Source organism: Ischnura elegans, chromosome 7 (assembly GCF_921293095.1).
Source record: "Ischnura elegans chromosome 7, ioIscEleg1.1, whole genome shotgun sequence".
Classification (NCBI taxonomy): Eukaryota; Metazoa; Arthropoda; class Insecta; order Odonata; family Coenagrionidae; genus Ischnura; species Ischnura elegans.
Genome location: NC_060252.1, coordinates 73,849,484 through 73,868,488, shown reverse-complemented (window position 1 = coordinate 73,868,488; position 19,005 = coordinate 73,849,484). Strand labels below are relative to the sequence as shown.

Here is a 19,005-nt window from a genome sequence, read left to right as displayed (position 1 = left end):
TTCACGCTACATCCGATCAAGAATTGCAACATTTGTTTTGTCACAACAGGCTCACCGTTAGCTACTCCTCCGTCCAACGGCGGATGTCATCGAAGAGATGTAATGGTGGCAAGGATGACAGATTTCATCACAGAATCAAAACAAGGAGCACAAATAAACCTATTTCGAAAAATCACTTTCACAAATGCACAAAACCGAACCATTGACTATTTCTTCGAGACACAAAAGCACAACGAAGCACGTAGACTTCGAATACACGCCGAATGGCGCAATAAACTGACTGGCAAAAAGCGAATGCGTTTTATCGGCGGATTTTCAACTTGCTGCTACAGTGGTCAGTCCCGATTTTTCCGATTATGCCTTCGATTGGAACAAATTTTTTTTGATTCGCATTTGACTCCTTTTTAATGCATGTTAATGGTATATTCTCCATTAATGTGCTCTGATTGAGCGCTGTTCCAGCTAACCTTAGCCTATCCGAAACCTATAGCTTCACCAGTGACAACGTAGTATATATGAAGTATTTTGAAAGAACTGACTGATTCCAACGGTCTAAGAAGTAACTCTTGAGTGTTTTCAAATTTCAAGGGTTAAAAGTCGGAGTCAGGACTCGTAAGGGTCGTGCCGTTGAGACCGGACATGTTGAGCCCTATTGAGTATGTAGGTATAGTGCAAGTCGCGCGATTGAAACAACGTTTTACGATTTAAAAAATCTATGCTATTCACAAGCATGATGAAGTTAAAAGTTTTGTTTCCAAGGAAGACATTTAACCAATGATGGGTGAAGCAAGAAACAGTAAGTAGAATACCCAGACGGCACAGGAAGTTTTCGTACCTAAATACGAGGGTGGACAATCAAGATACAAAAATCGCGCTTAGGAAGTTACTTAGAAGGTTTTGTTTCTTTATTTCCTTTAATGACGAAAAAAGATGCAAGAGGACTGGCAAATTCATATGCATCGATAAAATTGTATCTCATCGATAAAACTGTATTCGGTCTGGGACTATTTTCTTTCGCGGGTGGTGCCATCTGGTGCCATCGTGCCATATCCTCCTAGAAAGATCACATGCCTTCACAAGCCGTTGGAGATCGCGTCGTTTACGTCACGTCTCACTACATTTCAGGGATTTTTGTGGTTAAGTTAGTGAAGAATAGAGTGTCTGGTAATGGTGAAGTTTCCCTTATTCTTTAATTTCATTCACTGGGCTTCAGAAACGTGTTTGTGAGATATTTTTGTTAGAAATGCCTTTCGTGTGTGTATTGTCGGGATGTAATGGAAACTCCGGGACATATGGTTCAAGTTTTTAGCTCTCCAAAAGATCCTGAGTTGAAGAAGAAGTGCATTTGGGCGATAAGAAGAAAACATTTCACCCCTACGAAAAACTGTGAGGTATGTACTCTTTCTCGCTGTAATTATTTGAATGTAATTTTAAGTTAGAAGTGGCTTCGGGATGTTGATGCATACAAATATTTACTATATTTACGAGCCTAGTAATTTGATTTCTCATGCAGAAATACCAAAAATTGGAAATGATTTGACCTAATAAGTTACATGGTATTTTATTATTTATTAATTTTAGGTGTGTGAGCTTCACATTGCACCATTGTGATATCAGAAAGTAATCTGTGGCCTTGGACGAGAAGACGAGGAGAAAATTCTTGCTGAATGGAAGGTGCCCAGATTGGAGGAAGGTACCATTGCTTCACTGTTACCTGTCGCCAAGAAGACAGACATTGTGGCAGAAGTGACATTTTTGTGGATGTGGATTTGATTTGTGCAAGTTGGTGCAGTGATAGTGGACGTTCATCGGAGAAAGTATTGACGATAGTTTGTATGTATCGACCAGTCCTCTTTTAAATAATTTTCTATTCGAAAGAGAATAAGAGTAATTGTTTCGCTAAATTAGATGTGGGATAGAAGAGAAAATTGGAAATATTATTGTGGTTGACAATAGAAAATACATAATATATGTATTGTATTTCTGTGGGTTTTTTCTTTCCTGCCTCTTTAAAATTTCTTGCGGTGGTGACTTCATGCAAAGTAAGTATAAAATCGGAGGTGTGATCTAAGAGATAACATGTTTTATTTTACAAGTGTTTATGCTGGTGATTTGGCAGGACTTTCATATTTTTAATAGGTTGATACATTTACTGCAGTGACCTAGGGACTTTTACTCATACCAAATAATTTTTCAAATACTTTAGCGCCTGATATGGGTAAGTTTTAGTAGCTGAGACTGAACTATACGTTAATTTTTGCTTGCATTTTGATGAATTCGATCATACTAATAGCAGATGTGTCAGCAATCCTGTTTCATCGGCAATTTTTATTTAAAAATCTTATTTCGTCAGGCTTTAGGGTAAGCTTTTTAATGCTCGTGGGCTATGTGATGTCTTATTTTGTGTCAAAATTAATAAGAATTTACTCTCATTAACATCTCAAGGTTTCCAAGTAAGTACGAGCCACTTAACAATGCTGGATGCTGGTGGTGCGTGAATTAGCCGTGAGAATCTCATTTTTCGCAGAGTTATTTAAGTGGCCGAGTAAGTTTTGTAAGTTCTCAATGGGTAAATAATACTATATCATGAATTCTAATTACCATGAAAAACTCACAACCGACAAAAACTTTGTCGGTCGTGAGTCTTTCATGGTAATTAGAATTCATGATATGGTGTTATTTACCTATTGAGAACTTACAGGTTCTCGCTACGGTCGGTAGCTATCGATTGTGTTTCGTTCGATACATTTTTCGATCGTGCGAGTTACGATATATCTAATTTCGACCTAATCGATTGAGATTAGCCTGAGTGCCGTGTTCCTGCGCGCTTCGTATCCAATCGTACGTGCTTAGTAGCGGACATTCACATGCTGCGTACGCGCTTCGTCGACAGGCCGCGAACGGAAAATATCCATTGACGAAAAGCGACGAAGCGGCATAGTATCCCCTTAGTCAATGGGTACTGTGTACATACGAATTAGATACTGAGGGTTCTGTGCCGTCTGGGTAGCTAAGCCAAAAAGGGCATTCTACAATAAGAACAATCTATAATACAAGTATAGAAGCCAAGAAACCATCCATCTGATGCTAAATATGGGATTTCTTTCAGCATGAGAGCGAAGCTTCGACGTTGACAGCAGCACAGCAGTCAAGAGTGGAAGTATATGAAATGTGGTGTTATTGAAGAATGAAGAAGATAAAATGCAACGATCGCGCAAATAATGATGAATTTCTAAGACGAGTGGGAACAAAGAGAAGTCTGTTGAGAGAAAGAGAAGTAGTGAAAACCCTGAGGAAAAAGATGGGACAACTTAGTTGGCTACATCATGAGGCATTATGAATATCCTGATGAAAAAATTCATACAAGAAGAGGTGGATGGGAAGAAAGGCAAAGGAAGACCCTTAAGGAGTATCATGGGACAGGTTATTAAGGGTGTAAGAAAAAAATGTCACTATGAAAAGTATGGCAGACAGGAGAGCTGCGTCAAACTAATCTTAGGATTATTGACTAATGATGATGGTGTTATTCACCAGAATGAGGAGAGGCAAAGTTGGAGCTTTTGAAGGAGAATGCAAGGTCACCGTTGGCACATATGAGTGGACTGTAAAGGGTAACTTGTGATGGGTTCACTGTTATCACCCTAGTCACTCAACATTGATACTAGCGAAGGAAATTAGTTTTTTTAATAATAATAATTAAGTACAGCTACAAATTGGCTTACATGAATATATCAAGAGATATGAAATCCAAATATGTACTAATTAAATAGGAAATAATACATATGTCCAAAGTTGGCTTTCTATTTGACTTACTCTTACTCAAGAACAGGCATTCACCTCCCAAGGACTAAGTTTAGAGCACCTAAGAGTAACCCTTCAGTTGTCGCAGCTATATCACTCATCATCCACTGGGTGCAGAAAATATTTAATGGAAGCTTTATTGAACCACCCAACAATACGGTGTCTTGATGAGTGATATCTTCAGTTTCTCACCTCAAGTGTTGAGCTTCCATTGCTGTAGACAATCGCCTCGGTAACCAGTGACAATTACAACTCTTTCTCCACCTGAGGAATGCTGCATAACAGTCATGACATCACTTAAGTTTCCAAATCATCGGTGCAAATAATGAGAGACAATTAATGTTTACTGCAGTGAATGAGATGAATTTTCCTAAAAATTAATTATGAAAATTTTTATGCGGTGTCCGAAAATAAAGCTTTCGCTGTAAAAAAATATGCCTTTGAAGGTTGAATTGTCTATGATTATTTGGAGTCCATTGAAAAAATAAGCTACCATTCTCTTTTTGGATAGCATAAAATGAACGAAACATATCTCTAGTACAATCAGCACAAGTTTCAGATCCTTTCAATCACTGCATATTACTTTATTCAGCATTTTCATGGTAGCTTCAAAGTGTATCCAACAAAATTTTTTGCATTGCCATAGCTCATTATCTACATAGTTGCAACCTCATGTTTATAGGACAAAAAAATGCTTAAAATAGGGTAGTTTCCTTCATCAAAGAAAACAAAAGGCATCGATAGCGATTCGTTACCCACCATTAGTGTATTCATAATACACAAATTATTTGGTTTTTGAAATACCGGTTTAGACGAATGGGAAGGGTCAAATTTTATACTCATTTGAAAAAGGCCAGATTGGCGCCCATGCAATTCCACTCCACGTGACGTCACAGGGACCTAGTTTCTACACGAGAGGATAGGAGTTATGCATCGTCAGAGGCTACCAATGCATGCATGAGGCACAGAGCTCAGGGAAACATGTCTTAATAATCACCTATTAAAACTGGCTAAGGTCGGAAAGTTTTCTTCGCTTGATAAGGTATTAATAAACCTTTTTTAAGCCATGCGCTACCAGACAGGAAGGTACTCAGCTACCCGTTAGCATCCTGCGTCCTATCAGTGGTCAGAGCCTCGATCAAGGTCACCTACCAGGCGGGAGGGGGAACCAGAAATGCGTCGCACGGACTTTTTCCCTTCATTCCTACTTACGCGTCGCGTTTTCGCGCGCTTGAAATTTTTCACTTTTCATTTGATTTCGAAAAATAGATATCGTCATTTAAAAATCTAAAAACGTGAAATATGTACTCCAGGAGTAATAATCTTTCGATTTAGGTAATAAAAAAATAATAGGAAACCACCCTATTGTCTCCCCCACAACCTCCTGAAATATTGCAGATTCCTCCAGAGATTCCCTGAATACCATGTTTTTACTCTTGATTCACCGACAGTATGAATATCCAAAAGTGCATCTAATAAATATTTGCTCCGCCATAACTTAGTAAATAAGGAGTTGCAACCCTATGTTTATGGACAAAAAAATGCTTAAAACTGCCTTGCCTACCACCTCCTGAAGTATTGCAGATTCTGCATGAAAGACAACAAAAAAATTCTTAAATCCTTCAGCTGCAGAAGCTAAACCTTTCCATGACAAGTCTTCCACTTTGCACAGGAAATTATGCCACGGAGACCTTATCCTATTTCTGCCACATGGAGCAGAGCTAATAAAAGACCTTAGGGCCGACGGGGAGAAACCCACCCCCTAAGGAACAGATAGATAAATGGAACTTGGGATGATTTATAAAATCGTTTCTCGCTTGATTTGGGGGAAGTTTGATATATCCATGATGAGAAAAAGATCCAAATGGTAATTTCCACACTTTTTAATTCCAAAACTCAACAACCGACCATGGTTTCAACACATTGTGTCATTTTCAAGGTAAAAATGAAAAAATGCCAAACCCTTGAAAATGACAATGTGTGTTGAAACCATGGTCGGTCGTTGTGAAAATTACCATTTGTGCTCTTTAATTTGGGATATATAGGTGAAATTATTTCATTGGCCAAAATGTACAAAAACAAATATTTTACGAAGTTTGATAGTGATGCTGTTTATTTTTATTTTAAATACCAAGCGAATCGGCTGATATTTTCCCAGATTGGTTAAAACTCAACTATTCACCCAACTCCTTGCATCCAGTCTCCAGGTTGAATAGGGAGGATAGTGAAAGTGCAGGTTTGCACTGAAAGGAGATGAAACGTGACCACAAACAGGCAAGGAAGGGACTATTTTAGGTAGGAAGGGAGGGTAGCCATTTGCCCCATTTATGAAATAAAAAGTTTGAGTAATAAAGATAAGAAGGGCCTGAGAGAATCACAAAAGTAGTTCCTACCTTCTTGTACATTTACCCAAAGTCACCAGTGTACTTGTTGTGCACTTGCAATGTACGTTTCACACTGCTGAAGGGTTAATATTTACCCACTTCATGCAGAATAACCAGTGCACATTGGCGATAATTTGAAGAAAGGTTCGCAACTCACTGGGATAGACAATATTCTCTCATCAAACACTGGAAAATTAACATCTTTAAAAAGCTTTATTGCAGCTTTTTCTCATCTCGTACATACAATACCGTTAAGTAATGAACTTTGAAGTACCAAAGAACAGTTGATCAATACATTTCATTTAATTTAGAAAATACTCGAACTCTTGAAAACAAATTTATGTCTATGGTATAAATATCTTTCGGCTTAAAAGATAATAGAACTAATTAAACTAAGGAAATATTTGCACATAGCTTTGATTTGACTTAGAATGTTGAAACTGAATACCTATTTGGTTCTTTCTTTTAAATTATCAAATGACATGCTTTTCCATACACACAAGAGGCAGAGGTGCTCATCCAACAACTTTGGATTTCATCCATGAAAAAAATGGTCTACAGTGGTTTAAAATGCCCCTATCTGATGCATATCACAACACCACTCAGAAATTTCTAATAAATACTCAACAGCATTTACAAATTCAAAACTACCTCAAGGAGGTATCACCTGCTTTCATCAAAACTTCCATTCACAAGAAAGCATAGCCATTTCTTCCTTTCATCTCCAAATGAAATTCACCATTAAGTTTCAACACTGTTACATGAAACACTTGACCCCTTCCCCAAAGCCAATGCCTTCTTCCCCTTGCCTTTTCTTCCGAGAACTCCTAATGTTACTAGCACAGGAAGAATGAGAGAGAGAGAGAGACCTGTTTTTCCTGCTTTGGCATACCCTGAGAAAATGATTCGGTAAATGGCCACTCTTAGCAGGAGAACCAAATTGGAAACACCTTGCATATGGAGGACTTATGATTTATTTGCGATCTTGCTATGGTTATAAAACCAATGCCAGATTCAAAATGCTTCCGAAATATTTCTAGACTAAGTCTATAAAAATGAACCGTCATATTGCAAACATTAAACTTTAACAACATACTGCACAAATCACTCTTTGGTTGAATGAAAAATGTTCCTGACAGCACACTCATATGCAAGTCTTTCAAGGCAGATCCAATTTAAGAGCAAGGCTATGTATATATATATGTATATTTATATAAAAGGGCCAAATCATGGATTTGACTTAATTCTGAGCCTTACTTCATCAAAGACCTACACAATCCTCATTCAGTAGAATGAAATAACATTATGAAGAAACCAGGTATATACATATATGCCATAACACCACGCTTTTGCAATCAAATCCTCATGTAAGATTATTGATGAGCTATCAATGAACATTCATACGTCAGCAGGATGAAATTTAATTCACAACTCCAATGTCTGCACGCATTCAACTCGTGCCCATGATCAGAATTGTATCTTAATTAACAGATGTCTATAAAAAATGATTCTATTTAGCTTCTTTGAGGCAAAATCTCAATCCAACTCATGAAAGTCTATATAATGCTCACTCTGGCGCAAACTCCTTTTTCAATCATTACCCGTGGCGTACATGGTAGGTGTTCAGTCCCACCGTTAGCCAACATGGGAGAGAGATCAAACACTTTTAGTTTTCCTTAAATTATTACAAGCTCATTCACGTTCCCTGTCAAACTTTAACCTTATGGAATGAGGGGGAGTGGTTGAAATGGTATGAGAGAATTTTTGTGAGTTTATGCTATCATGTGCACTGCCTGGAGACTCCCCCTCAAAAAATAAAAGTCCATCATCCAAATCACACACAGGTGCAAAAGAGTGCATACTCTTTCTTTTATTTTTATCTGGCAAACGACATGCCAATGATCACCGTATCAGCTCTACACCCCATAGGGGTGAAACCGTTCAGATATAATAATGTGACAACACTCCAGTCACCTGATGAGGAGGCATGTCGATAAGAAATGGAAGGGATGTAGGGGGAGGGGAGGAAAGAGGAGGTGGATGGAAATGACTGCCACGTTAGCTCGGACATCAACCCACAAACTGGCAATCATCCCTCCGTTTCACAGGGCATCTCCTTGGGAAATGTCCACAGTCGCAGTCTCCAACACTACTATGGGCCCCACCGAACGGAGGCCATCACTGTGGTGGGTGCTGCCCTTCTCGCCTCCAGGTCGCCGATAAACTATCTTTGTTGGATGGACCGGGGATGCTGATTAGGGGGATTGGAGCATCCATCGAACCTCCGCCTCCATTGCCACCACCAACGACGATTCCCCCACTCACGCCAGCTGGCGACAGGAGGTGACCCCTCTCCATCTCAGACTGCTCCTGCTGCGATCCCTTTGTTCCAAATGTCGGTGCACTGTTCGATGCACTGTTGCGTTGGCGGCAGAGATATGGAGTGTCCAGGGGTGATGGTGATTCCCGACCTCCATTTCCCTGAGAAAAGGGAAGAAGTAAAAAACCGTATTGATGAGAGCATTCATTTTTGGCTTTAGTTAGTATGTCTGGCAGCATGAATCACCTGTTCCATAAAGCCAATTTCACATCACAGTAGAAGAAGATACCATAACAATACACATATTTCTTGACTATACTATGACAGCTAAGTGATTCAATGGTATTGATTAACACGGGAGAATCACTTCAATCACTAAAAGCATGATAGTTTTTGTGATAAACTGAAAGATGTCCTGGAACTTTTCTTTTAGATTAAATCATCTATGCTTGAAATGACAGCAAAAATTGTACCTAAATAAGCATGTTTTGTATGCCCATGAGACCAACCAGCTGGTAAATGTAGTATTTTAGAGGAAAATCATGAACAATTCTCCTTCAGGAGGAAGAAACTAAGCAAAAGGAGATAAAGACAAGTAAATTACACAGATCGGATAAATGTATGAGAATCAGGCACTAAAAGTTTTGGGAAAAGGTGTGATACAGAGAACTAGCAGTTAAGGTATACTAGAATCATGCACAATGACAAATGAGGCACTACGAAAACATGAACTGAAACTATTTGAAACTCAAAGAGACTTACACTTTCTCAAATTAATACTCCTCTAGACTTATGTGAGATTTCTATTACAATTCATTTATTTTAATTTTTTACTGAACTCTCCACCATTCATCTGCTTTCTTCCTTTCATTCTCAACTTTCCAACTGGCAGGGGGAGTACATTTTGACAAAATGGATGACATTTTGTAAGACTTTGGTTCTTACTTATCAGTTCCAATTTTTTTTAAACTGGTGATATCACAGCATCTAAATACAGGCAACATAATATATATCAATGAAGATTAGTTCGGAATAAAATCTTGGAATCTCTAAAAATAAGAAGCACTTATTCAGAATAATAAACAAAAAATAAAAACAATCAAAAACCATTAAGTAATGAAAACCATGATCAAGGAACAAAAATAATAAAATAATAGTATTAAAAAAAAACAAAAAAATAGTTTTCTCCAATCTCCATTCTCATTCTATCAAGTACACACTCAGATAATTTTTTCACTCAATGGAATACACCTTTTCTTTCAATGTGACCTCCAAGCAAGAAGACCTCGGCATAGTTCAAATTCTTTGGTGACTTAGATAACCAAATAGTTGAGCATATACATACACATGTAAATTATTGCTTTGAATACAAGTATTTAAGTAAGAAATTTTCATCAGCTGGTAGCGATGAAATCTCTGGATGCCAACTACTTCACATGATGACACTTTGACCACCACTCCAGTGGGAATCTTCAGGTGCTTGTTGAAAGATTTTATGTGCATTAAGCAATGTCTCATTCACATCTAGATCTACCTCAGTGATTCAACCAGATTCTTTTATAAATTCCTTTTGAGATTCTTTACTGCAAAATTTCAAGCTTCTAATTGGTACGTGATTTTGGATACGCATGAACTATAGGAATAAAAACACCTCAGCAAACGAAACTGCAACACTTTCACAAGTAATGCATGGGCATATCCAGAATCAAAACTATGGGGGTGGGGGGGGGGCAAAACTAGCCATGGTTGTTCAAGTTCTTTAGCACGGAAAAGACTAATGAAACCAAAATTTTAAAGAAATTATGAGAGCAATTTATTAGTTTTTATGATTACGTATTTGCTTGAAAAAATAATGATTTTTATTTTACTTCTGTCTTTTCCTCAAAAGGAAAATTTGTTCATAACTTTTGTTTTGAACTAAATTTATTTTTGCTTCTAAGGGGGGGGGGGGGGGGAGGGGGGCAGTTGCCCCCCACTGGATACGCTCATGAAGTAATATATACCATCAATCAGAATGGATTTCTCTCAGACACCACGCACTTTGAGGATTTTATTTAGCATAAAGTAAATTAATAACATTAACAAAGTATGTATACATATGTTAGATGTCAGTATTGCCAGTAGGATAAGAGCCACAATTTCCCCAAAAAGACCTAGATATATCTGACCTGTAAGGCACCCTAAGTCCAACTAAAGGGATATTTTTAAGTTTTAATGCATTGGGAGACCAAAGGCAGTAAGCACTACAGCTGACATATACTATTTGATAGTAGTCCTGTTAGTCACGTTGTATAGGGACATTGCTATACAAGACTACATTTTTTCTCTGAAGGCAAGTGAGAGGCCTTTGCCGGCTTACTTTTATCCTTTGGTAGAGGGACATTTGCTCTTTTGTTGGCAATCCAAATATCCACTATCCAGGTTGTGAAGAACTTGAAGACTCAGGGCATAATGTCCGCAAACTTTGGTGACTGGCAATCAAAAATATATTCAGCAAAGGAAAATAAATACAAAATCTACTCAATCAGTCAAAGTCAAAAAATGAATGATAGTCAATGTGATGACACTGTTTCCCCGTGATTTGAACTCAGGGCCGGATTTTCCTATGGGCTTAATAGGCATAAGCCTATTAAGGGCCTTAAGATCAAGAGGGGCCTACATTCACTATACATTCTCGACTTTTTAAATTAATTATCTGTATCACATATTTTATAAAGATTAGTACCACTCACAAAATGTTTCATTTAATATATTGATGTACAGGCGGTCCCCGACTTTCGTACACAATGCGTTCCCGAATACTTGTACGAAAGTCGAATTGTACGAAAGTCGAACCATTGACTTCCATACTAATTAGGGGTTACGTTCCAAAAGAGCGGAATTTACGTACTAAAACCTTTTTTTTCACGGAATTCATTTCAATTGACTTAATTTTAATAATATATAATAAAACTCCTCAAATCATATAATTTATTTCGAAAATACGCAGAAAATGCAAATATAAGTTTAAAAAACAAGAACTCCGTTGGCTATCGAGTGAAACTTCCTCTTGGCGTTTAAGTTGACATTCCACTTATTACGTCCACTATTAATAAAAGGACATATCAAGTAGCATAAAAAAATGTATTCGTTGAACCCGCACTCTGGATACCTTTTAATTTTTACACCAAAATTCGATGTTTGGCAGGTGACATTCGTGATCGCGTATATTCCGCATGTTATTCAAAAAAGACAAAAGACAAACGGAATTCGGGTGATATGTCGTGCAATATCGTTGCTGAAGGTTTACATGAATTAAACAGCACTCAAACGAAAAAACACAATTAGAAAGAAGGTCTTACTAGTTTTATTGAAAGCTATTCGATGATGTCTAGTCAACTTCTTTTGAAAAATATCTTCAATGAAAGCTTTCCTCCTCTCTTGATAAAGGAGCCTATAGCAGGCAGTCTCTCTCCCAAATAAATCACCTAGATCAGAGTCAATTACCAACAATTCCCTTCATTATATACGTTCATATTGTTCGCATATACTGCCAATACTGCAATTTGAAACAATTGAATGTTGGGATGCGCAATAAACATAGCGGGAATTTTAAAAAAATTACAGACCAGCGTCCGAAAGTCCGAATTTAGCGTACGAAAGTCGAGTAAAAGGTGTCAATTTTGAATGTACGAAAGTGCGAATTGTACGAAAGTCGAGTGTACGAAAGTCGAGGACCGCCTGTACATATATCATAGTAATGATGTAGTTTTATTATCTCTCATGTAATTTACAAACTTAAAAATGGGAGTTCATCAAAGAGCCTTACATTTGGAATAGCCTGGGAGTTCTTTTCATCTGAATCTGACCCTGCTTGGACTTGACATAGTTCAACATTGAAGGATATAATGTATCTTTTGTCAATAAAAGAAGTCCGGGTCGTGACATTACTGGACCTCAGCGAGTCACATGTTCGCCTAAGTCTGAGTGAGTAGTCTAATCCTGGCCTTGGCATTCAAAGCATTTAAGCATGGTCTTTCATTTTGACTTCCGTGTACTACAAAAATGGGCTTTAACAGTCATTATGTACTAGTTTTTAATTAAGCTACTATTCAAATGGAAAATAGCCCATTTATGTATCAATTAAATAATCAGAAATCAGGTGAGCCCAAGTACATCAATAACATTAATGAAATATGTATGTGTTTGTTCTCAGTGTTACCAGTAGGTTGAAAGCCATAAAACAACCAACAAGATCAACAAGATAGGTATATCTGACATGTCAGGCACTCTTAGTCCAATTACAGGGACATGCATGCAGACATCCTATCACTCATTCATAGACACTATTTTCATGGACTCTCTAAAATATTACACACACATTACAAATGTATGCACACAGTTATCAACACAGGTTGTATAGTAAAATGTGGCTCTAAGAGAGATTACACTCAGGTTTATCAAAAGAGCATAACATTGTGCTTCACATGGAGCTTTTTTTGTAAAATATATTACACCAGTAGAAACGATTAAAACATTAAAAGGGCATTACATTGTTTAACAATATTAATTTTCTCTACGAGTCTCTTTCCCTGTAACTTACATTGATATTGATTAGTATGTGGTGGGGGAGGGTGTGTGGTGGTTGTTAACTACAATGGGGAACTTGCATGAATTTTTTTTATTTCACAGGCGGATAGAAAATTATTTTCTGAATACAACAAAGAAAACCGCATGTGTATCTGAGTTTTCCTTCGCGAGATATTTAATGATAAATATTACGAATTTTAAAGCGCGGGAAAAACTACCTCACCCCCCAAGGCACTGCCGACGAAGCCTCGATGACGTCAAAGGTGCCTAAACATCACGCGAAGCTATTGTTGTGATTGTTTATAATAGTTGCCAGCAGTTGTGAGAGCTTCGTTTGTTAGACGTGTTGATTATTTTCTATTTAAAGATAAATATCCGACGATAGAGGCTTGGAAGCCCTCATATTTTGCATTATTTATAATATTAATATCTGAGTATGGGCATAAAATATAAAACTGGATCAGTTAAACCAAAAATTATATAATACCTAAATAACATCGTGGTAGGAGTCTGAGCCACGGCCATTGGAAGGGGGATACGTTAATTGTAAGTTGATGTTATCGACGGCATATCATTCATTTAAGTATGCAATTAGAAGGATTTTGATGTTTACTGATGTCCGCTTAGCTTTTATATACAATAACTTCATCCGTTTATTCGTAGGTACCGGAGAATTCGTCGTTTAGGACTATCTGTGCTTGTATTATGGGGTGAATTCCAGTCAATGCAACTTTTGCTCGCTGATTGGAGACATCTAGGAACATTTTTGTGCCAAAATAGTGTTATTTTCAACGTGACGTCTCCCGTTAAGCTACTGATAATAATCACAGTGCCAGTGGTTGTAATGCACAAAGTTTGACAAGGTTGAAAAATATCGGCCAAGAGGTATCAGTGTTCCATCGTGATTGAATTGTAAAAAGTGCTATTACGCTATCGATAAATGTCGAACAGTAGTGTACAAATTGTCAGTGGCGTGCTAATCTCCGTTGTTCACCGTAGATATGACATTTCACGATCACGCCATTAAAATAAAAACTGTGTGTAAAGTTTGTTATTCCATTATTTCAACGAATAGTAGTGAGAAATGTCACCTGTGTCACTTGTGTGGGCTAATTTAAGGGTTTAAATCAGTGAATAAATAGTTGTATTCATCATAACGAGTTCTGTTATTGTAAGTTGTACGTGATGAATATAAGAATGTGACAGTGACATCCAGTTTTTGATAAGAGTATTTGCCTATTTCCCGCTATATTTTTATGGTATATGCTAGTATATTGTTTATGGATTTACCTATATTATTGAAATAGGTTGTAGCTTGTGTGTTTGTTGGCAGCGGAACCGATCGCGATCTCACATGTGGATTGTGTGCAGACTGTTTTGCTGTGCATTCGTACCGTAGGACGGATAGGACTACCTTCTCCGCTAATCCGGCGTTGCCAAATTCAACAGCACAGCTTACTCTAATGTCAACAGCACAGCTTACGATCGTTATCCTCCAGTATTACAAGTTTCTTTTACAACTCGATTTGCCGCCAACATATAGCAATAATTTGTCTTAACAAATTCCATGAGGGTCATGGCATCAATTTTTGGTGTCCTAAAAAAAGGCTGGTGTCCTAACATCCTATGCCACACGCCTTATAGGCGGCTTGCGGGATATTATGTAGACGTAGATGAATTTCAGGTGTACTATTCGAACGAGTGGCAACGTTATCATCCATTTTTCTGATAACTAAAACACACGAAGTGAAACGCTTGTACTTCATCATCCCGATGCCGCATTATTAATATCCCAAGTAATAATCTAGGCACAATAGCAATAGGAAAACTTGCCCAAGAATAACAGAACAAAATAAAGTGACGATTAGCGGCTAAATACTCCCTCAAAACAAATTTTACTCCAAGCGCTCAGCGTATTTCCCTACTCCCCACGGTTGTTTAGGCACCTATGACGTCACGCCTGGCCTCGGCAACGCTCGGGTGTCTTCGCGCAGTGGTCGGCTCAGAGAAAATTTTCTCGATTTTAAATGCAATTTTTTTATTTCTTTTGATGTTGAATGGAGAAACTGAAGGTATTTTTGCGAGCTAATGTATCCATTTGACTTATTCAAAATAGTTTTTAGAGCAATCTACGACCCATGCAAGTTCCTCATTGCGGAGAAGATGATTGGCATACTTTTCAAAGTAAACACACGCAAAGCATAGGACTAAAGTAAGCATTACTACACATGCTATTCTCCTGCATTACACAAAAAGTTTGCATCACAAAGCCAATTAATGAACAAAACTTGTGAAAGTAACTCTATGTGGTTACATACTCAAAGTATAAAATTTAAAGGTAATGAATATCAACACATGGATACGCTTAGGTCTCACCAAATAATGGTACATAATAAGGTAGTTTAGTTTCAGCCAAATATCAAAGGCTTGTTTTTGGAATATGTAACTATATAGGTTCTGTCACAACTTTGAGGATATTTATAGCTAGAATAAAAAACAGCACAGTTTTCACAGACTTAATCACATGACAAATTTCATTTAATCACAGAAGCTTATGCCTCAGATTAACCAATAAACTTTCTGTATTCCAAGAAATACACACACTCTATGCTCAAATTTTAGTAGTTATTTTTTAAGCACATAATTCTCACTACTCAAAGACTAAGAAAGTGAGTCCCAATTTTATGTGCAAAAAGTAAACAAGCTCAGTTATTTTTTTCCATTGATTTTTGCTGCAATTTCTTCACTCAAATACTCACTATGCCTATCTCTTCATTATAGATATTAGTGAGGCCACTTTTTAAGCAAAATATATTGTCTCCCTCTTCTTTCTCTCATAAATGTATTCCTATAAGGTTCAAAAAACTACAATTGGTAATTAATTTGCTTGTGATCTTCTACAAAGAAATTTATCCTCTTCAAAATTCATGGGATTTCTAACCTAAAACATATTTTAAAAATCTACAGTAAACAAAGGAATGTTAACATAATCTGCATGCCTTCACAAGTTTACTCAGCATGCATGAAAAAGTGAGGGATCACTATCACATCAAGATGGTGATACAAGCCCTTCCCACCATCACTACAGGGTATAACGAAAGTTGCTTTGAAGGCAGTGAAGTTTCCATCCACATCTCTGTCAATATTTTCGAGGATGAATTAGAATTCTCAGTCAGTTTGGTAAGTATGGATGAGTATCTATTCTATTTATCAAATGCTCTAAGACTGATGGATAATTTGTCCTTTAAAAATATTACACGAGACGGAGATATTGAGATGGACAGTGGCGTAGCTAGGAATATACTTTTGGGGGGGGAGGGGAAGAGGGGCCTGGGGGGGAGGGGCGACTTCCCTCAAGCAATCAGGATCCGAGAAAATTTTTGAAAAATGACATGCCTGGAAATGCATTTTACATCATTTTGGTACTTAAAGTTTAACTTTAAGTGGATGCAGTTATTATGCATCAAAACTAGGCAATAGTTTTATAATAATTCTTTCTCTGAGGCTTTGGCAGGGGGATCCATCCCCTCATCCCTCCACCCATAGTTACGCCACTGGAGATGGAGATACCAGGATAAAAGCTAGAGGAAAATTCACTGCCATGTATGTAAATACCACATCCTTCTTTTTTGTCAGCCCAGAACAATTTTTCCTAACAGTTAATTGAAACAGAAAATACAGATGTACACACCTGCTTTGATGGTCCACAGCATGTTGACAGGGCACACGTCTTATCAGTTTTTGGGCAATCTAGAACACAGTCTTCTGTTTCTGAGTGCTGGCCAGTATCTTCAGGAAACTATTATAAAGGAAGAAATAGAAAATTTTAAATTCATATAACTACGAAAATATACTTGCTCATGATACATTTTAAAAAAGAAAGAACTTTTTTCACATAAAAGAAGAAAGACATACGTTGGTGTGAGACCGGATGATAATAACTTTAACCATTATGTACTCTCTGAATTCTCTAATCTGGCATGTAAACTTTGAGCACTTTAACATGGCACAGATGATATACAGAATAGCCTCACACTAAAAAAAATGATCAATATAACTATGAATTATTTTATCAAAGTCCATTTCTGCAGTATTTCCTCTTTAATAAACTGGGTAAGTGCTCATGTTATTCCAAAAACATACATGCACAAAGACAAGTACAGTTGATTGAAAAATGATATGAGGAGTGTATTCATTGTCACTACAGTGCTACTAAGTTGCCAGATCCAGAATTTAATCAACAATTATATTACTCCCACTAGACGCTGGTTGTCAGACTTACAAATTTCTAGCAGGATACTTATTAGTATCCTACTACAAATTAAAAAAATATTTGGATTCCATTCTATTTCAAACAAAATTAGAAGTGCATGCAACTATTTGATTATACCCAATGTTGTGGTAGTCAGATGGGAGCAGTTGCACACCCTTCCCAATTGCACCTATGCAATAGCAAGTATGTTTCAGTTACATGACCAATTCCAAATCAGACTCATTTTATACACATGAGAACATATCAACTTATATTTTTGTTGAAACTTTGAAACCAAGGATCATCTACAGATGACAGTTAAATGCTCACTTAATTTCTTTACTCAGGAAAACATAAAAATTAATTCTTCAGGTTCCAAGTGCTGATAACCTCACATTTTTATCGTCATTATTGGTAATTAAACAATTTTTCCGGTAAGCTGACACATTTCTTTCACATTTTTCTATGCATTGTATTTGCTCTAATTATGTTTTTACTGCCAATCCATTTCTTCCTTACTACTCTATCATAACTCTCCATTTTCATCTCATACTGAATTACATAGTAAAAAATGAGATATGTACAAACTCTACTAAAAATACGGAATGAAAAATAGCATGCATACAATATGCAATGGAAAAATTACACTCCAGAAAAGACATCAATGCAGATAAGATAAGATATTAACTCAAATCAAAAACTTCAATACATCTTGTGCACCAGTTTGCTGGTAGTTCTGCTGATAGATTTTTCCCTAATTCAAATGAAAAACTGAATGTGGGTGACTCTTCTTTAAGATATGCCATGCACAATAATCATCACCCTCCTTACCTCCTATTCACAATCTATGTATTCAAAGGAAGGAAGGAAATCTGTATACTACATATAAAACCCACTTCCAAACAATGACTAACTGATTCATACAAACGTTTGGAGTAAACTAGATGAGATACGAAAAAAAAGCCATAGAACCGAGCCCCCCCAATTTTGTCTGACCCCTAGGAAAAATTGTCAAAACACTACATTTTTCTATCTATTACAGTTTTGTCAGTGCCTCTATTGCTCTACTTTTTGGCGGCATCTGGGTATCAAAAAATCAATGGTAATGAGGAATTTGAACATTGCGGAGAAACTTGTTAATGGCACCAAAGTCATTGTGGCAGCCATTATTTCACACATAGTAAGAGTCAGAAAGCCTGGAAGCCAAGAACTGGTTGGTCTTCCTCGATTTCAATTTAAGTAGGTTAGATATCACTGAAAACAATGATCCGTAAGGAAAAACCATCAGAAAAATATAGTAAGAACTGGCCAAGTGACCAGAAGTTTTTCCAAGGGGTATGGGGGCAGAGCCCCCCATTGAGCAAAAGTGAGTCAATTTATAGATATAATTGTCGGATCGGATACCTAGGATCCAAATACCCACATATATTGCCCTTCACCAGATACTTCGGATCCAAATTCGCCGAAGACATCAGATCTGGATCCGAAATTTATCCATACGGGTTATGCAACAGAATTTCAGTCACGGAAAATTTCAAGTCAAAATACGATAGGCACATAGAGAGACTCTTCCCAAGAGATTGAGCAACCATCGGGGGAATCTCAGTGCCATAAGATAATAACCACGTCAAAAATAACTACGTCGTAGATGTCAAAAAAATCCCCAAAAGTCCGTGCCT

The 19,005-nt window shown here is 37.2% G+C and overlaps 1 protein-coding gene across 6 annotated transcripts in view; it reads right to left on the bottom strand.

Moving 5' to 3' along the window:
* Positions 1-6,379: 6,379 nt before the first annotated feature.
* Positions 6,380-19,005, bottom strand: part of LOC124162791 (zinc/cadmium resistance protein) — a 214,086-nt gene continuing 201,460 nt past the window's right edge. For 4 of the 6 annotated variants that reach the window (XM_046539428.1, XM_046539430.1, XM_046539432.1 and 1 more), the window contains 2 exons: positions 16,766-16,873; positions 6,380-8,666 (listed from right to left, as the gene is read on the bottom strand). In XM_046539428.1, coding sequence (XP_046395384.1) covers positions 8,364-8,666; positions 16,766-16,873 — 411 coding nt within the window. In that variant the 3' untranslated portion in view covers positions 6,380-8,363. Of the gene's footprint in view, positions 8,667-9,383; positions 9,493-10,864; positions 10,977-16,765; positions 16,874-19,005 lie in introns of those variants that run through there. The other 2 variants (XR_006865678.1, XR_006865677.1) reach the window with 2 other exon arrangements.